Source organism: Hyla sarda, chromosome 3, assembly GCF_029499605.1.
Source record: "Hyla sarda isolate aHylSar1 chromosome 3, aHylSar1.hap1, whole genome shotgun sequence".
Classification (NCBI taxonomy): domain Eukaryota; kingdom Metazoa; phylum Chordata; class Amphibia; order Anura; family Hylidae; genus Hyla; species Hyla sarda.
Genome location: NC_079191.1, coordinates 405,565,415 through 405,584,821, shown reverse-complemented (window position 1 = coordinate 405,584,821; position 19,407 = coordinate 405,565,415). Strand labels below are relative to the sequence as shown.

At 45.9% G+C, this 19,407-nt stretch overlaps 1 protein-coding gene across 1 annotated transcript in view; it reads right to left on the bottom strand.

The window, feature by feature from the left end:
* The window catches only part of LRPPRC (leucine rich pentatricopeptide repeat containing), a 203,060-nt gene that overhangs the window by 19,563 nt on the left and 164,090 nt on the right, over positions 1-19,407 (bottom strand). Inside the window, exons 32-33 of the mRNA XM_056568127.1 lie at positions 17,414-17,618; positions 5,811-5,935 (exon numbers count right to left, since the gene is read on the bottom strand). Of these exons, the coding sequence (XP_056424102.1) occupies positions 5,811-5,935; positions 17,414-17,618 (330 nt within the window). The remainder of the gene's footprint in view (positions 1-5,810; positions 5,936-17,413; positions 17,619-19,407) is intronic.

The window sequence follows — 19,407 nt, the reverse complement described above, 5'->3', positions numbered from 1 at the left end:
AGAACTGATTCTGACCAATGGCAGGGCAGGACAGTGGGTTGCCATGGCAACCCCCCATTCTGCCCACCCCAGGATGTCGAGGGGAACGTGGGGAGAAGATGGAGGCCGGTACCTGGAGGAGAAGATGCCTGGGGACCCCCGATCGTCGCTGGAGACTGCTGGATCCTGGCTCAGGTAGGGAAACCACGTTTGGGGGGTTGAAATGAAAGTGAAAGTAAAGTGATCTTTACTGTGGCAACCACTAGGAAGGCCAAACTGCAAATCCCAGCATGCCCAGACAACCAAAGGCTGTCTGGGCATGCTGGGAGTTGTAGTTTTGCAACATCCGGAGGGTCACAGTTTGGAGACAACTGTTACAGTGGTGCCAAAATGGTAGCCCTCCAGATGTTGCCAAACTACAACTCTCAGCATGCCTACACTGCCCAGGCATGCTGGGAGTTGTAGTTCTGTAACATCTGTCCCTTCAAATTTTGCAATTTTCATGAAATTTTTTTAAATTGCTGCTCTACTTTGAAGCCCTCAAATTTTTCAAAAAAACAAAATATGTCCATTTTATGAACATAAAGTGGACATATTGTATTTGTGAATAAAAATTAAATTTATTTGGAATATCCATTTTCCTTACAAGTAGAGAGCTTCAAAGTTCGAAAAATGCAAAATTTTCATGAAATTTGGGGATTTTTCATTAAAAAAAGGATGCAAGTAACGCTGAAAATTTACCACCAAAATAAAGTAGAATATGTCACGAAAAAACTCTCAGAATCAGAAAACTCTGTAAAAGCGTTTTCGAGTTATTAATTCGTAAAGCGACGGTGGTCAGAATTGCGAAAAAGGGCTCCGCCCTTAAGGTGAAAAAGGGCTGCGTCCTTAAGGGGTTAAAATATAGGAAAAGGGGGGTGATCCAAACTCTTATGGAGGGGGGGGGGGGGCTTACTTTTTTTGTCCCCACAGGGGGCTATACCATCGTCGATCGGACAACCAGGAGGCAGATGAGGACCCTCCTGTCGTCTAGTAAGCTGATTGGGACATCCCAATTCTGTCGCGATAGTCCCGTTCAGCTCCGCTGAGCTGTCGGGATAGTTTTACTTTCATTTTAGATGCAGTGATCACTTTGATCGCAGCGTCTAAAGGGTTAATTCTGGGGATCGGCCTGATCGGCGATGCCCTGCATTGACCCTGGGTCCTGGCTGCTGATAGCAGTTGGCACCCATGGGGTTTAAAGCGTTCTCCGGTCGTGAGAAAGGTTTAAACCCCGGTAACGGGACTCAGGACATAAAGGTACGCCCTGAGTCCTTAACAGGTTAAATACCAGAAAGAAAAATAGCACACCAGTGAGGCGCACACCACATAGTTTATAAAACAAAAGTTAACAATCTTTATTTTCCATAACAATTACAAAAAACATATTAAAACATTTAAAAAGGTTCAAACTGAACCTGCACCACAACTAGGGGGCACACAGACCCCACCAATGACACCAGTAATCAAGGACATTGGGCAAAGTAGAACAATCTTTCTGAGAATATTTCTGAATGAAAAAGATTTTGAACACAAACAACTTTATTGGATGCCTTGTTACTGGGCTTGTCTAATAATCTGCAGCCCGAAGCTGTGGCCAACACACCCCTCCATTCATCTCTATGGGAGATATGTGCACCCTGCATCTCAGTCTCTCCCATAGGGGATAAGATGTCTAGGACTGGATTACCCCTTTAACCTCTTAAGGACCAAGGACGTCGGGGGACGTCCTGGCACTCTGTGCCTTAAGGACCAAGGACGTTCCCGGACGACCTGGTGTTTCTCCGGTCTCTGCCGCCCGCCGGGCAGATATCGGAATGGCATTCCTACTGAAATCCTTCAGCAGGCATGCCGTGCAAATGCTGAGGGGAGTCATTAGACCCCCCCATGTCAGTGATCGGCGCAAATCGCGGGTGAATTTACACTTTCGATTTGCGCCGATTCTGGGTCATACGGGTCTATGGTAACCCGGAATAGAAGGGGGATCGCGGTTGTCCATGACACCCAGGATCCCCCTGTCTAGACGCGACCACCAATAGCAGATCGGGGGGCTTTACTTTTAGTTTCCCCGTTCTGCCCACCCACAATAGGCGGGGCAGGACGTGGAAACCGAGAGGCACCGGGCGCCGAAGTCCACTCACCGATCAGCAACGGGCGACGATCGGCGGCGGCAGCGGGCGACGATCGGCGGAAGAAGAGGACGGCGACGCAGCTCCCTGGATCCTATGGAAGCCAGTGAGTTACTTAGCAACATCTGGAGGGCTACAGTCTGAGACCACTATAGTGGTCTCTAAACTGTAACCCTCCAGATGTTGCAAAACTACAACTCCCAGCATGCCCAGAGAGCTTTTAAGGCATGCTGGGATTTGCAGTTTTGCAACAGCTGGAGGTCTACAGTTTGAGACCACTGCACAGTGATCTTTATACTGTGCACCTCCAGATCTTGCAAAACTACAACTGATAGCATGCCCACACAGCAGTTTGCTGTCCGGGCATGCTGGGATTTTTAGATTTGCAACATCTGGAGGTCCACAGTTTTGGAGACCACTGTGCAGTGGTCTCTAAACTATAGCTCTCCAGATGTTGCAAAACTGCAAATCCCAGCATGCCCAAATAGCAAACAGCTGTCTCTGCATGCTGGGAGTTGTAGTTGCGTACATCCAGCTGTTGCATAACTACATCTCCCAGCATGCCTTTCGGCGATCAGTACATGCTGGGATTTGTAGTTGCATACCTCCAGCTGTTGCATAACTACATCTCCCAGCATGCCTTTCGGCGATCAGTACATGCTGGGAGTTGAAGTTATGCAACAGCTGGAGGCACACTGGTTAGAAAATACTGAGTTAGGTAACTGAAGGTTTTCCAACCAGTGTGCCTCCAGCTGTTGCAAAAGTACAACTCCCAGCATGCACGGTCTGTCAGTACATGCTGGGAATTGTAGTTTTGAAACAGCTGGAGGCCCCCCCCCATGTGAATGTACAGGGTACATTCACACAGGCAGTTTTACAGTTAGTTTTCTGCTTCAAGTTTGGGCTGCGGCAAATTTGTCGCCGCAGCACAAACTCCTAGCGGTAAACTCACTGTAAACGCCCGCCAGTGTGAATGTACCCTAAAAACACTACACTAACACATAATAAAGAGTAAAATACTACATATACACCCCTACCACTGTCCCCCCCAATAAAAAACGTATCGTTTCCAAAACGGTGCCTCCAGCTGTTGCAAAACAACAACTCCCAGCATTTCTGGACAGCCACTGACTGTCCAGGCATGCTGGGAGTTTAGCAACAGCTGGAGGCACCCTGTTTGGGAATCACTGGCGTAAAATCCCCCTATGTCCACCCCTATGCAATCCCTATGAAGTCCTCAAATGCGCATGGCGCTCTCTCACTTCAGAGCCCTGTCGTATTTCAAGGAAACAGTCTAGGGCCACAAATGGGGTATTTCCGTACTCGGGAGAAATTGCACTACAAATTTGGGGGGCTTTTTATCCTTTTACCCCATTAAGAAAAGGAACAGTTGGGGTCTATACCAGCCTGTTTGTTGGTATAATTTTTTATTTTATTTTTTACACTAAAAAAGTGTCTTTATTTTCACAAGCTGTAAAAGCAAAAGAAGACCTCCAAATTTGTAACGCAATTTCTCCAGTGTACGGAAATACCCCAGATGTGGGCGTAAAATGCTCTAAGGACGTACAACAAGGCTCAGGAGTGAGAGCGCACTATGTACATTTGAGGTCTAAATAGGCTGATTTTACAGCAGTTCTGACAAACGCAAAAAAAAAAAAAAAAATACCCACATGTGACCCCATTTTGGAACCTACACCCCTCACGTAAACGTAATGTAACAAGGGGTACAGTGAGCATTTACGCCCCACAGGTGTCTGACAGATTTTTGGAACAGTGATCCGTGAAAATTAAAAATTTAATTTTCCATTTGCACAGCCCACTGTTCCAAAGATCTGTCAAACACCAGTGGGGTGTAAATGCTCACTGCACCACTTATTAAATTCTGTGAGGGGTGTAGTTTCCAAAATAGGGTCACAAGTGGGGGGGGTCCACTGTTCTGGCACCACGGGGGGCTTTGTAAATGCACATGGCCCCTGGCTACCATTCCAAACGAATTCTCTTTCCAAAAGCTCAATGGCGCTCCTCCTCTTCTGAGCATTGTAGTTCGCCCGTAGTGCACTTCAGGCCAACTTATGGGGTACCTCCATACTCAGAAGAGATGGGGTTACAAATTGGGGGGGGGGGGGGGGTCTTTTCTGCTATTAACCCTTGCAAAAATGGGAAATTTGGGGGGAAACACATTTTGGTGAAATTTTATATTTATTTTACATATGCAAAAGTCGTGAAACACCTGTGGGGTTTTAAGGCTCACTTAATTCCTTGTTGCATTCCTCAAGGGGTCTAGTTTCCAAAATGGTATGCCATGCTGTTCTGGCACCATAGGGGCTTCCTAAATGCGACATGCCCCACAAAAACCATTTCTGAAAAACGTACACTCCAAAATCCCCTTGTCGCTCCTTTGCTTCTGAGCCCTTTACTGCGCCCGCCGAACAATTTACATAGACATATGAGGTATATCCTTACTCGAGAGAAATTGGGCTACAAATATAAGTATACATTTTCTCCTTTTACCCCTTGTAAAAATTCAAAAATTGGGTTTACAAGAACATGCGAGTGTAAAAAATGAAGATTGTGAATTTTCTCCTTCACTTTGCTGCTATTCCTGTGAAACACCTAAAGGGTTAAAATGCTGACTGAATGTCATTTTGAATACATTGGGGGTGCAGTTTTTATAATGGGGTAATTTGTGGGGTATTTCTAATATGAAGACCCTTCAAATCCACTTCAAACCTAAACTGGTCCCTGAAAAATAGTGAGTTTGAAAATTTTGTGAAAAATTGCTGCTGAACTTTGAAGCCCTCTGGTGTCTTCCAAAAAGTAAAAACACGTCAATTTTATGATTCAAAAATAAAGTAGACATATTGGAAATGTGAATAAAAATTTTTTTTTTGGGAATATCCATTTTCCTTACAAGCAGAGAGCTTCAAAGTTAGAAAAATGCAAAATTTTCAAATTTTTCATCAAATTTGGGGATTTTTCACCAAGAAAGGATGCAAGTTACCACAAAATTTTACCACTATGTTAAAGTAGAATATGTCAGAATGATAACTAAAAGCATTCCAGAGTTATTAATGTTTAAAGTGACAGTGGTCAGATGTGCAAAAAACGCTCTGGTACTAAGGTGTAAAATGGCCTGGTCCTTAAGGGGTTAAAGGGGTACTCCTGTGGAAAACACTTTTTTACATAAACTGGTGCCAGAAAGTTATACATATTTGTAAATTACTTCTATTAAAAAAATCTGAATCCTTCCAGTACTTATCAGCTGCTGTATGCTCCAGAGGAAGTTGTGCAGTTCTTTCCAGTCTGACCACAGTGCTCTCTGCTGACACCTCTGTCCGTGTCAGGAACTGTACAGAGCACGAGCAAATCCCCATCACAAACCTCACCTGCTCTGGACAGTTCCTGACATAAACAGGTGTCAGAAGAGAGCACTGTGGTCAAACTGAAAATAAATTCAAAAAGAAAAGAATGTGGACCATACAGCAGCTGAGAAGTACTGGAAGGATTACGATTTTTAAATAGAAGTAATTTACAAATCTGTTTAACTTTCTGGCACAAGTTGATCTAAAAAAAAAAAAAAAAAAATATTCCCACTGGAGTATCCCTTTAATTATAAGTAAGCTTTACTAAATCTAGCCATGCAAACACTTAATGTGAACCTACCTTTTTCCAGTGCCTCCTCCATATTACTCTTCAGCAACTGATTGATCAAGAATGACGTGTATGTTTTCTTTGGTTCATTTATACATAGAGACTCCATCAATGAGATTCCTTCTTCAAAGTTCTCGCTGGAAAAAAAAAGAAAAAGACAACAAGAATTAGCCAAAAGTTGAACATTTTTGTAACTAATGAATTTTAATATGAGCAAACTAAAAAGAAAATGTGCATATTTTCCACCATATTTTTTTATTTTAATGTAACTTTGCAGTTATAACCCGCCTGCTCAATTCCCTGGCACTACCATGCCAAAGGTGCCCGGTCCCCACTGTTTGGGACTTTAGGTCCCAGCCTTAAAAGGGTATTCCAGCCATAGACATCTTATCTCCTATCCAAAGGATAGGGGATATGATGTCTGATCGCGGGGTGCCCGCCGCTGGGACCCCCCGCGATCTCCGTGCAGTACCGCATTCTGTGCCGGGCTCCTGCTCCAGTCTCGGAAACCTATGTATTTCGGGCACTGGAGAATGATGTTACGCCCCCTGCCATAGACATGAATGGATGGGTCGTGGCGTGACGTCACCAGGGGGGGTGTGGCGTGGAGTCTCCAGTCCCGGAAACAAAGACTTTTCTGAGACTGGAGCAGAAGCCTGGCACAGAATGCGGGTACTGCACGGAGATCCCTAGGGGTGCCAGCGGCAGGCTTCCCCGCGATCAGACATCTTATCCCCTATCCCAGTGTTTCCCAACCAGGGTGCCCCCAGCTGTGGCAAAACTACTACTTCCGACATGCCAAGACAGCCGAAGGCTGTCCAGGCATGCTGGGAGTTGTAGTTTTGCCAAAGCTGGAGGCACCCTGGTTGGGAAACACTGCCCTATCCTTTGGAAAGGGGATAAGATGTCTACCCCTTTAACACAAGGAAGTGCCTGCTCAGCCAATAACATGCACTGAGGCCTACCCCACATGCATCCATAGGCAGTGCTTCACATTACAGTTCACTCCCCTTCAAGTGAATGAGGCCGAACTGCAAAACAGGACGCAGTCAAATGGACATGTGCGGCACTGTTTTGGGGTAAAAAATAAAAAAAAGATATATATAGATATATATATATATATATATATATATATATATATATATATTTTTTTTTTTTTCCTAATCTACGACAACTCTTTAGTGGTCTAGATGCCCCAGCCAATGGCTAGCTGGGCAGACTGGTAGTTGTGGGTTTGCAACATCTGCAATGTATGAGCAACAACGGAAAACAAATGATGCTTAATGGACCAAGACCCTAACATTGCTGCCCCCCCTCCGAGTAAAACTGACTAGCAGAGAAGGTCAAACTAAGGAAAAAAAAAAAAAAAAAAAAAAAACCCCATTAATGTTTAATACTCAATTGATGATAATAATTTATGTAGGAAAACGATGGCGGTATTTCTAGTAATACTGAATTAAATATTTACCTGCAGCACTTTTCCTACCCCGACTGTCCGGCCTCAGCCTCATTTATATACGGCACTCCAGTGCTTTAGGTTTTATCCTGCGAGGGACCGCGCTAATAATTTAATATGTTTACAACAGGAGGTGTATGTGTGTGTGCACGGCAAGCGCGCCGTCTGCATAACGTGGCATGACAACTCCATTTGTGCGGCGGCTTGGTTCTGCTCTCAGCCGCTCCAACCTGCTCGTATGATGAGGCCATGCAAGAATGGTTTGAGAGAAATCAGTGATTCCGCACCTAGCGAATGGAGCCCAGCTCTTTAACGTGTTGTGGCGTTCCCGTTTTTTTTTTTTTTTTTTTTTTTTTTTTTTAAGAGAGAACTTTTAGATTAACTTGTGGCTTTTAAAATAACGTTATACATTATTCTAAGTTAAAAGTTATAGAGCTTCGAGCAAGCAAATGATTCAATGCAATGAACAAATCCCTCCTGAGCATCAGTAACCCTGTTGTGTGCCATCATCTAACACAGTGTTTTCCAACCGGGGTGCCTCCAGCTGTTGCAAAACTACAACACCCAGCATGCCCGGACAGCCTTTGGCTGTCCGGGCATGCTGGGTGTTGTAGTTTTGCAACAGCTGGAGGCAACCTGGTCTGGAAACACTGATCTAACAGCAGAACTCGGGTTGTAATTTTTCGGTATGACGTAGAAAAAAACAAAACTTCTTTTTCCAAATTCTTGCATTCAGTTAGGGGCGTGCCGGTCGACACAATTCTGACTGGTTCCAGTAGCAGCCAACGGAATAAAAAAAAAAAAAGCTTTAAAAACAATTTCACGGCTTCCGGTTCTGGTGCGGGCATGTGAGGAGCACAGGACCAGAGCTCCCGCCCCCCGGACCTCATACCCGCGCCGTACCGTCAGCTAGAGAGGACCCTCACCTACACACTGCACAGCCAGAGGTAAAGGAGCGCTTGGGGAGCGCAGGAGGTCTGCAGACTTCAGCCCACAGCAAGCGGCGGCAGCAGCGATACTCCGGCGGTCCGGCGTTGCCTCTCTGCAGGGGCCACAATCTTCCCCAGCTCTGCAGCGCTAGCCGGAGGCACCCACGGCTCTCCTCACCACCAGGTACTATGTGCGAACATTCCTCAGAGGCCAGAAGTACCAAGTCCCCCATCGAGCAGTGCCAGACATATAAGGGGCGGCTCTCCTACCTGGCTTGGCTCCGGCCATACTACTTAGAGGGCAGGACATCTCTGCTGGACAGGGTCACGTGACACCCCTGCTCCCGCCGCCATGACTGCACTGGTGCAGATTCTCTCAGGCTACACAACCCTCCACAGCTGCTGTGACTATGCAGGGACTCAATCTTTTAACTCTACTGCTGCCAGTGACTGCCATTTGCCCCTCCTGCCCTAGTCCTTATGGACCGCTATCTCAGTAAATCCCAGCATGGGGGTTCTCCAGTGGCAGCAAAATCCGCCACACCAGAGCCTCACTCGGCTCCGGATCCTCACAAAGTCACCCCCTGTGGCTATGGATATCCCTGACAGCCAGGCGCTGTTAAGCCCTGAAGGCAGGGCCCCAGCATCACCCGCACCCCTTCAGCTTCCTCCCTTGGCAGGAGCCTCGGTGGTTTCCTTCGCCTCCCCCAATGGATCTACAGACCTTGGCGGCCAAACTGGTCAAGCTGATTAGCCCAACTATACAGCTGACCCTTGAAAACACCATGTGCTCCACGTTAACTCAACTACAGGCAGATCTAGGTGTTCAGACAGGCTGTCTGGATGAGGCAGGACCGCACATTATCGCTCTGGAAGATGAAAACAGTGGTTTAGCTACTAGGCTCCGCCAAACTGAAACAGATCTCTGTTACTTCAGTTATAAACTAGAAGACCTGGAAAACAGATCACCCCGTAACAATTAACACATAGTGAGGGTCAGTGAATCTCTTCATTCTTCTGACCTACAGGACTTCTGTGAAAGTGATTTACCCAAAGCTCTGGGTCTTGCACATAAATGCAGGATTGAGCGGGCTCATTGAGTAGGACGGCTCCAGTCAACCCCCTCAAAGTCTTGGCAGATGGAAGATTCCCGCCCGCGGCAGATCATATTCAAACTGTTGGACTTTAACGACAAGATGGAGCTCCTTAGGGCTTACAGTAAACGCTCCTCTCTGCTCACTTTCCACAATATTAAGATAATGCTATTTGAGGACTTTTCTGATGAAGTTGCCAAGCACCGGAGGGCCTACAGTAAAATTTGCATTGAACTGTTCAAGGCAAAAAGACGTTTCAAACACCAGTATCCAGCCGTTTTGAAGGTGTTTTGCCCGGATTGCTCCTTTTCCACATATTCAACTCCAGCCGCGGCAGAGGCCGCCCTACAGGAACTTTTGAGGGAGCCTGCCCACCCCGCCCGCTCTCCTTCTCATCACTCACAATCTCCCAGAGGCCGGGGAGAATCATCTCATCATCCCTCTCGACACAGATCCAGCTGCACGAGATCTCCAGGCGAATCCTCACAAGTCAGTGGGGAGGTGTAGTAGAAGCAGCCGATCGTCCTCTCCGGACTGAGTATTATTTTTGGACATGTCTCCTCCTATATGTGCGCCACAAGAGTTGTACCACTCTTAGGTGGCTTCAGTTGATATGGACCCACAGGGTTGCTTTTCTCAAGATTCTTGGGGATAGTGCTTTGTAGTGCCTTATGTAGTTATTGCCTTTTGGAGTTATCAATTTTATATATATTTACAATCGCTGCTCTAACGTGCTAGCAGTCATATTGCACACTATCTACTCTGCCCCTCTTGCATTTTCAGTTATCCTGGGCCTTTGTTCTATTGGGTCCGTTTAGTGCGAGGTCCGGGGTGGGAGCTCTGGTTGCTCACATTTCTGAAAAAAGTTAAGTCCCTTACCAATTTATGGCCGTCCCTGTTCCATTCTGGGGACTGGTCCACCAGGGCATTTTGGTTTCCCCGTTATTGTTCTCCTCTTGACTGCTCTTCTTTGTGTTTCTGTTCTGGCCTCCCTTCCCCCACCTTTGTGCGTTTACTGGGATGCTTAGTCCACTTAAGCCTCTATCTTCAGTATATTGACGGCTCCCTCCGCTGTTCCCTCCTTTCCTTCTCCCCATTGTTCCACTGGTGTCTGCTCTACTCCCCCATGTTTGATACCTCTTGTTCGTCCAATGTCTGGTCCAGTTTTTCAAACCCCCTCCTTGTCGCGAGGGAACTATTAGTTAGACATGTGGAAGATAGTGACGTGGAATGTCAAGGGCCTGTGCTCCTGTCACAAGTGCTTTAAAATTCAGCATTTTCTAAAAAAGGCTGCATCCGGATGTGGTCTTGCTTCAAGAGACTCACCTGACAGAGCAGGATTTCAAGAGAATGCAGAAGCTCTGGGTATGCAAGGTACTGGGCAGCCCAGCAGTGGAGGGCAACTCTGGAGTATTAAAATTGATTAGTAAATTGCTTACGCATAGTGTTCTCTCACATGATAGAAATGATGAGAGGCACTTTTCACATTTACAACTGGTTCATAATGTTGACACTTTTCATATATTTATGCTTGTTTATGCTTCTAATGGTGATAACTCTTCCTTCTTTGCTTCCCTAGCAGACACTGTTAATGGCTCTAGCAGCCCGCTTACCATTCTGGGAGGGGACCTGAATACCGTGATCGACCCACTACTTGACATGAGATGCTCAGTCATTACATCTACCTCTCCTCGCCGTAGTGACCGGGTTCTCCCCCCCCCTTTTTGACACACACGGGACTGCTAGACTCTTGGAGACATTTACACCCTGACTGTCATGAGTACACGCACTTCTCACACGGTGGACATACATGATCTGGTCATTTCAGACCATGCACCTTTGGTTTTGGAGCCTCTTTGAAGGAGGACTCTTTACTGGGTCTCCTCGGGTTGGTGGCTGGAATTTCAGGCAGACAACGCAGCTCACATCGATAATCCTTTTCTCTACTGGGAGACTGCGAAGGTCGTGCTTCTGGACAAAGATTTTGTCTTATACTGCCATATTCAAACGGAAAACTCTAGAGGGTCATGCAATGGCCAGCGCAGCTTTGGCAGAGGCTTATTCACTCTTCCTTGACTCTCACACCGGAGACCATAAACTCAAATGGGAGGAAGCAAAGTCTGCGTATGAACTCTGGCTGGATAGGAAAAAGGATATACAGATTCCATTTTGAGGCAGATTTATTTAGACAGGGAAATAAGGCAGGACGCTTGCTTTCGCGTATATACAAGGGGTCCTACGCGCCAGTGCAGATTCTGGCGTTGCGCGATTTGACGGGCATATAACGCACGACCCGCACTTCATTAACAATGGCTTAGGCACCTATTACACTGCTCTTTATTCTTCCCCCCCCTCCCCCCCCCCGCCCTGCTCTAACTGATGAAGGGGCAAAATTTCAGGAGAAGCTTACCAGACTGCTATCCGGGGGAATTTTAGAAACCCTTAGTAGACCAGGTCTCGCCCCCCTTGGTGGCTTATTTTAATGAAATATACATACTGGGGTACTCTCTTCAGCAGCGAAATTGGCTTATATTAAGGTACTCCCTAAGCCAGGCAAGGACCCCTTAGACCAGGGTTCCTATTGCCCAATTTCTCTGATCAACCAGGATGTGAAATTACTATCTAAGATCCTGGCTGATCGCGTGGCAAGGTTTCTGCCGTCTCTTGTTGGTGACCACCAGGTGGGATTCGTGAAGTCCCGCTCGGCAGTCATGAACATCAGGAAGGTGTTGGCAGTGCTAGATGGTGTTCAGGACCAGTCACAGACCGCAAATCAACCTGCACTACTCACCTTGGATGCTGAGAAAGGTTCGTTGGGACTGGTACTGTCAAAGTTCGAGATTGCGCACCGTTTTAGCTCCTTCATAGGCGGCCTATATGAAGGTCTTACGGCTATAATGCATTCGCCAGGTATCCTGTCTGCCCCCCTCATGTTAACGAAAGGTACACGTCAGGGGTGCCCCTTGTCACCTCTGTTGTTCGATCTAGCGATTGAACCTTTGGCCCGCTTTTTGATCTCCTTTGATATCTACAGGGGTATAACTGTGGGAAGACAGGATATTAAATTGAACATTTTTGCCGATGATGTACTTCTTTACCTCAGTAACCCCAGAGAGGCTATCCCCAAAATCCTCTACTTTTTATCTTATATAAGACATTTTACAGGCTACAGGGTTAATGCGGCCAGGAGCATGCTATTGCCTTTGAGTGTGCGTTCCTCCGGGTGGCTCCAGAATGCGACTGTTCTGGGCGCCACACAGTGGCTCCCTCTTTCATTACATACTTAGGCCTTCGCATTGGGAAGAACCCTGATACGCTTTTCCAGCGTATTCTGGCTGAATTCCCGTGCTTGTTATATCCTTTGCAAATGCTCACGCTCCTACTTAAGCATGCAGATGTTAGACAACTCAACTCGGCCTTTCAACGCTTCCTGTGGCCGGGTAAATGCCCGGGGGAGGGATATAATTTAGCTTGTTTTTTCTGCCATGCGCTTGATCGGATGCATTCCACTAATTACTTCTCCAACCTAGCGGTGGAATAGGCCCTTGCTGCCCCCTTGTCTTTGCCAGCATTACTTCACACTTCTTACGCTAAACTCCCGGTGGGGGGTCAAGGGCTCACTGCTACAACGTGATATTATAGTGACCTGTAAGGCTTAGACTTTGGCTCTCTAAAGGAGTTTGGAGGGTGGGGCGACTGATCCATAGTGCTGACCGTAGATGGCTCTCTCCGAGGGAAATGCTCTATGTGTTAGACCTTCCTTGGTCTCACACTCTCTATGCCAACCAGGTCCACGCCTTTTGCTCCTCTAGACTGCGGGATCTATCGATGAAAGCCCCGACCCACATTTTAGATGACATCATAGGTAGCGAATCTCAGAGACAAATAGATTTCCAATTTGTATGTAGCATTCCGAAACTGCTTTCTAAAAATCGACCCCAAACGTGTTTAGTACATGGGAGCAGTGGACAGGAGATACGGACATCACTGACGCCATCCACCGAGGGTGGGACAAGGTACAGAAATTTTTATTAATGAGAGATGGTGGCCCGTGCAACCTTATATGGTTTTAGCATTTTGCCCTCCACATCCTTCCCAGATCGGATCACTCACTGTCCCAAGTGCCACACCCCACTTACAAACATGTATCATGGAGTCAGGGAATGCTCTCACTCAGCCGATTACTGGCGCCTTATACAGTCGTACATATGGGATCACTGGGAGGTACAGGTCCCGTTCACACCACAGTCCTTGATATTCCACCAGTTACGTCCATCATAGGGAGGAGGTGGGTGACACGAGGTATCCCAGGATTATCTATGTTGTCCTGCTAGTTGCATTGTGGTGTTTGTTCACTAGATGGTTAGATTCTACCACTCCAGATTTACCTATGCTGATCACTCAGTTGAAGTCTTTTCTTGCAGTGGACCATCTGGATGCTGAGCGGCACTCAGATTACGCCACTAAACGTTTCTTCCAGAAATGGAAGTCCTTTATTGTTACTCACTTTCACTCCCAGGGGATCATAGAGATTGTCAGACCTTTTAGATACACCAGGGGCGTAACGATTGCCGGATACGTAATCTAGTCTCCAACTATTTTGATCTCTACTGCTCTTGGCATGGACCCCCTGGGAGTCAAGGGAGACGTTAATGAGGCTGAATCTGCCAAGCTACACTCAATGCTCTTTTGGTTGATGTGGGGTCCAGGGAGCTATGCCGCACCTCCTTCTTCCTATCAGCATTACCTGCTTCTTCCCGTTTACTTGACCCTCAGTGGCTGATACCACCTTTTCCTGACCCAACATCTTTTGTTTTCATGGGTGGTTAGGGGCTACTGTAAGGGGGGGGGGGGGTCGGGGGGGGAAAGAGGCCTTATGTCGTAGGTGCCTTACTTTCACTAAATAGCTAGGTTTTCTTCATTACAATCTTTGTATTGCCCTGGTTGTTGCTTATGTTATCCTACGTATATACAATCATCTCTTTGTTTTCTGTTTTATTATTTATTGAAAATAATTTAATAAAAAAATATTTAAAAAAAAATTAAAATTTTACATATTACAGTTGATGCAGATATTCCAAATATCTGGCAGAAAATGTGCAAAAATAAATAAGTAGGAATAAACTAGTGGAAATGTAACATTTACAAATTTCATCCAATTGAGAACATTTAGTGTGTGTAAATCAGTGTTTCTCAACCAGGGTGCCTCCAGATGTTGCAAAACTACAACTCCCAGCATGCCTGGACAGCCGTTGGCAACCTTTTGCTGTCCAGGCATGCAGGGAGTTGTGCAACATCTGGAGGCACCCTGGTTGGGAATCACTGGTATAGGAGATAAGTCTAAGTACTAGGCATTTCAAAACATATTAATGACCTATCTTGAGGATACCCGATATCCAGAACCACCGCTAATCCTTTTTTTGCCAACATCAACAGTAAAACAGAGCAGAAAGCAGACAGCTCCATACATTGTGTAGTGGCCATGCTGGGTTACTGCAGCTCAGCACTCATTGACGTCAATGGAAGCTTAGCTGCAGTAACCCGACGTGGCCACTACACAATGTACGGAGCTGTCTGCTTTCTGCTCTGTTTCACTGTGGATGTGGGTGCCATTACTCTAGAAAACAGCTGAACGCCTGGGGTACCGATTACTGATCGCCTGGGGTACCGATTAAGATTACAGATATGATGGCCTCACTGTGTGTAAATACCAACATGTTTTGACTGATTGTATATTCTTCATCAGGAGTGATCCTCTCCTATCCCAGGTATCATGTATATTCTGTTTTCCCCACTTAAACTTAGTTAGTTATTGTGAATTCTCTGAAGACAGATGGTAGCAGAAGAAATATCACATATAGACATACGTTTTAAATTACTGCAATCTCTCTACCGAAGGATTTATTTTAGTATTGTCACAGCACAGTCAGAGTATTCAGACTGTAGTGCCAGGGAATGGTCACATTAAATTAGGAGATCCGGATCCATTTAATGCAACCACAAAAAGGTAAACCATGTGTTTTTAGACAAAAATTCTAAACAGTCGAGAGCATTGTTTCCCAACCAGTGTGCCTCCAGCTGTCGCAAAAATACAACTCCCAGCATGCTGAGAGTTGTAGTTTTGCGACAGCTGAAGGCACACTGGTTTGAAAACCGTGGGCGGCACCGCAAGCGGACTAGGGGCCGGTTCAAATTTGGTTACCTGGGTACGGGTACAGCGTGTCATGCAGTAAATTTGGCCGGTCGGCTGTGGTGCTCTATTCCATACAGTAGATTAACAACCAATTCAAGAAAGAGGAGAGGAAAGCACTCACAATTCGCAGGCCGTTCCGTGCTCAATACTTTTATTGGAAAGGTGGAAACTTCATTCCATTCTAGCTGTCTAGTGCCATCTGCTGGTTACTCAAAGTTAGTAAATGAGGGTCTGAAACGGACTCATAGGCTAGTCACCTTTAGCTGGCCATAGAAAGACCATTTTTATCCTTCTAGATGGCAGCTATATGACAAACTATATCTTAAATTATTAGAATAATTCTCTATGGCTGAGGAAGACAAAGGGTATGTTTACACTGCGGAAGCTCCTTGAGCGGAGATTCCGTAAGGCGGCCGCCACCGAAAATACTTCGGCGGCAGGACCGTAGGGCACTGCGCAGTCCACATTGACTGCTATGCAGTACTCGCAGAATTCAGCGCAAAGAATGCACAGGTTCTTTCTTTGTGCGGGACAATTTCAGCGGTGGAATTGTCTGCCGCTGAAATTCCGCAGTGTGAACGGGTCTCGCGGAAGACCCACTCACATTGATGGTACTGTTCACAGCGCGAAATTCTACTCACAGATACCGCTTGCAGAACTCTGCGGGAATTTCGCAGTGTGAATGTACCCATACAGTACAAACTAGCTAATATAGCAATGCTCACTAGCAAAAAAATACGAAAATACGATACGCCACCTGGTGACAAGCTTTTAAGTCAGTATAAGTAAGGGTCTGAAAGTGGACTGCTGGGGGCTCCTTATGGACATCCAGCTCGGCAATGTACCCAGGGAAAACGCATACAAATTAGCTTTAATCCAGATGGAAAGAAAATAGTCTCTCTAGCGCAGGGTTTCCCAACCAGGGTGCCTCCAGCTGTTGCAACACTACAACTCCCCCCATGCCTGGACAGCCTTCGGCTGTCCAGGCATTCTGGGAGTTGTAGTATTGCAACAGCTGGAGGCACCCTGGTTGGGAAACACTTCTCTAGCATCACCTGGTGGCCACCTGTAAATTATGTCCTGAAACCTGATAACTTTCAGAGAAACAATTTTCCTACATCTAGAATTGAGCTACTTTGCAAACATACCCCAGTATGTTAATAGTGTTCTTCTCTACATAGGGATGCAGTAAAAACCGTGGGCTATGGGAATATTGTCTGTGCTTGACATGAGGTCTTGCCTACAGATCACTATTCCTCCATCTTTTGGATTTCCAGCTATTGCAAAATAACTATTCTTACTATGCCCTGACGGCTGAAGGCTGTTCCAATTCACATTCGGGTATGCTGGGAGTCTTGGCTTTAGACAGCAAGTTGAGGATCACTGTCATACATGGTGGCCTGTAGTTTCCTGATGGGGCTCATGAGCAATAATGGAGAATTCTGATATTAAAGGGATACTCCACGATGTCAGATGGTGGGGGCCCTGGCAATCTACCTGTTGCACCCGGCATTCGTTTAGAGCGTGGTAGAGGTTTGTGACGTCACAGTCACGCCCCCTAAATGCAAGTTTATGGGAGGGTGTGTGATGGCAGTCACAACCCTCCCATAGACTTGCATTGAGGGGGCGTGGTTGTGACATCAAGAGCGGGTGTGACCGTGACATCACGAGCCCCGTCAGTCATCCGGCACTGAGCGAAGTTCACTGTGTGTATCGGATGTCTGGGATGCCGCAGCCAAGATCGCGGAGGTCCCCAATGGCGGGACCTCCACGATCAGACATCTTATCCTTGGGATAGGGGATTAGATGTCTAGGGGCGGAGTAACCCTGTAAGGCGTAGATGTATCCATTTCTTCACTGCACATATACTACAGCACAAAGTTAAAAGGTATTTTTTGCAAAACAGTCCAGAAAACCCATCTGGAAGGATGCCACGCACTTACTTTTTCAGGTGGGCCAAAGCTACGCAGGTGTTGAGAGTCTCTGGCAGTACCTGGGCGACTGATTCATACTGCTGACTTAACTCCTTTATCTTGTCAAGGCCCGGCACATCTCCACTCAAAGCGAGAGCACTGACAAGTCTGTTCAGCGCGGTTCGCATGGGCTTGCTGCCATTTTCCAGCAGTGTCTGCAGAGTGACTAGTGCGTCTATTGAAGAGGAAAGAAGAGCACAAGATAAAAATGCTGCAGTAATCACAGAGGCCGCAAAACAGAAGAGACAAGCGGGCGAGTGATTAGAATTTACCCTGTTGTTTGTCATATTAGCAACTTGCAGAAAAATGTCGTGCGCGCCAGAGATTAAAAGGTAATGATGGAACTGGCAGAGCATGGGGCGAGCTGCTGAGGAAGCAATATGGAATTTCTATGTTCGCCCCCCTACACGGAGCCTCTGATAGCATTAACAAAGTCACAGCGACAAAAGCGGCGATGCACTCCATGTCAATGGAAAGCAGTAATAATGTATTCCTGGCAGATACTGGAGGTGCACTCTGAAATCGAAAAGCGCAAATGGCAATCTGGATGCCAGATAAATTGTATTAATGGCCGGTTCATATTTATGTGAAAAACACAAAATAATAGATGTGCGTTATGATAAACAGCTATCACTTTCAGAAATGATCAGAAATGATATAGTGTTGCACGGCAATGGCGGAGGTGGCTATCAGAGGAAAACACTTCATTAATCGTTCAGCGTTTGCATCAAAGCAAATACATTAACCGGGCCATTGCGGGGGTAAATGCTGCCCTGGACATCGCTGACTCCTGTGTCATTCTCCATATAGGCCTCCATCATGGATACAGCAATAACCTGTAATGATCACATAATACAAACACTGGCAGCTCCTTTGGAGCAAAGAAATCCTGGGATCAAGCTGAAAGTATGCAGTTTTTGTAAATAGCGTTATGCTGTCATCATAGGCAATGCGTTGAAGTTAGTATAATGGTTCTCAATGAAAATGACTTTTAAAGGGATACTTTGGAGGAAAGACATTTTTAAACCAACCGGTGCCAGAAAGTTATAGAGATTTGTAAATTACTTAAATTTAATTTACCCTTCCTGTACTTATCAGCTGCTGTATGTAGTTCTTTCCAGTCTGACCACAGTGCTCTCTGCTGCCACCTCTGTCCATGTAAGGAACTGTCCAAAGCGGGAGCAAATCCCCATAGCAAATTCCTCCTGCTCCAGACAGTTCCTGACACAGACAGAGGTGTCAGCAGAGAGCACTGTGCTCAGACAGAAAATACATTAAAAAAGAAAAGAACTTCCTGTGGAGCATACAGCAGCTGATAAGTACTGGAAAGATTAAGGTTTTTAAATAGAAGTAATTTACAAATCTGTTTAACTTTCTGGCACCAGTTGATTTTAAAACTTTTTCCCCCTCTGGAGTACCCCTGTAAACAGGCACTGGTTAGAATGCTCCCGTATCACTAAGTGTTGCCCTATTAGGAACCCCTGCAATCAACTGCGTAAACCTAAAAGTGTTTATATGATCTGGGAAATGAAAGATGTTGTATGGTTAAAATATTTTTCTAATAAATGTGCCTGGGCTGTCTGATAAAAAAAATAATAATTACTTACTTACCCTTGCACTTCACTTCCAAGTGCTGGGGTCGACATGAGGCATTGCTGCTTAGACCATCGAGCGTCAGAAAGTGGACGGGGAACAAGCAACTTAATTACATAGACTGCGGGGGAGCATGGGAAATACGTACAGACTTTTTTTTTTTTTAACCAGACAGCATGGACAGATTTATTACAAAGATAACTTTTAGCTGGACAATCCTTAGGCTGCATTTTCTGCTAAGAACTGCAGGCCCCATTGGATAGCTCAAAACTTACAAAATATTTCTGAAAAAATACATACAGCACAATTGATGTGAAAATACTTACATTTTATAAGAAAAAAGATACAAAATAAAAACATTTTGTATCTGT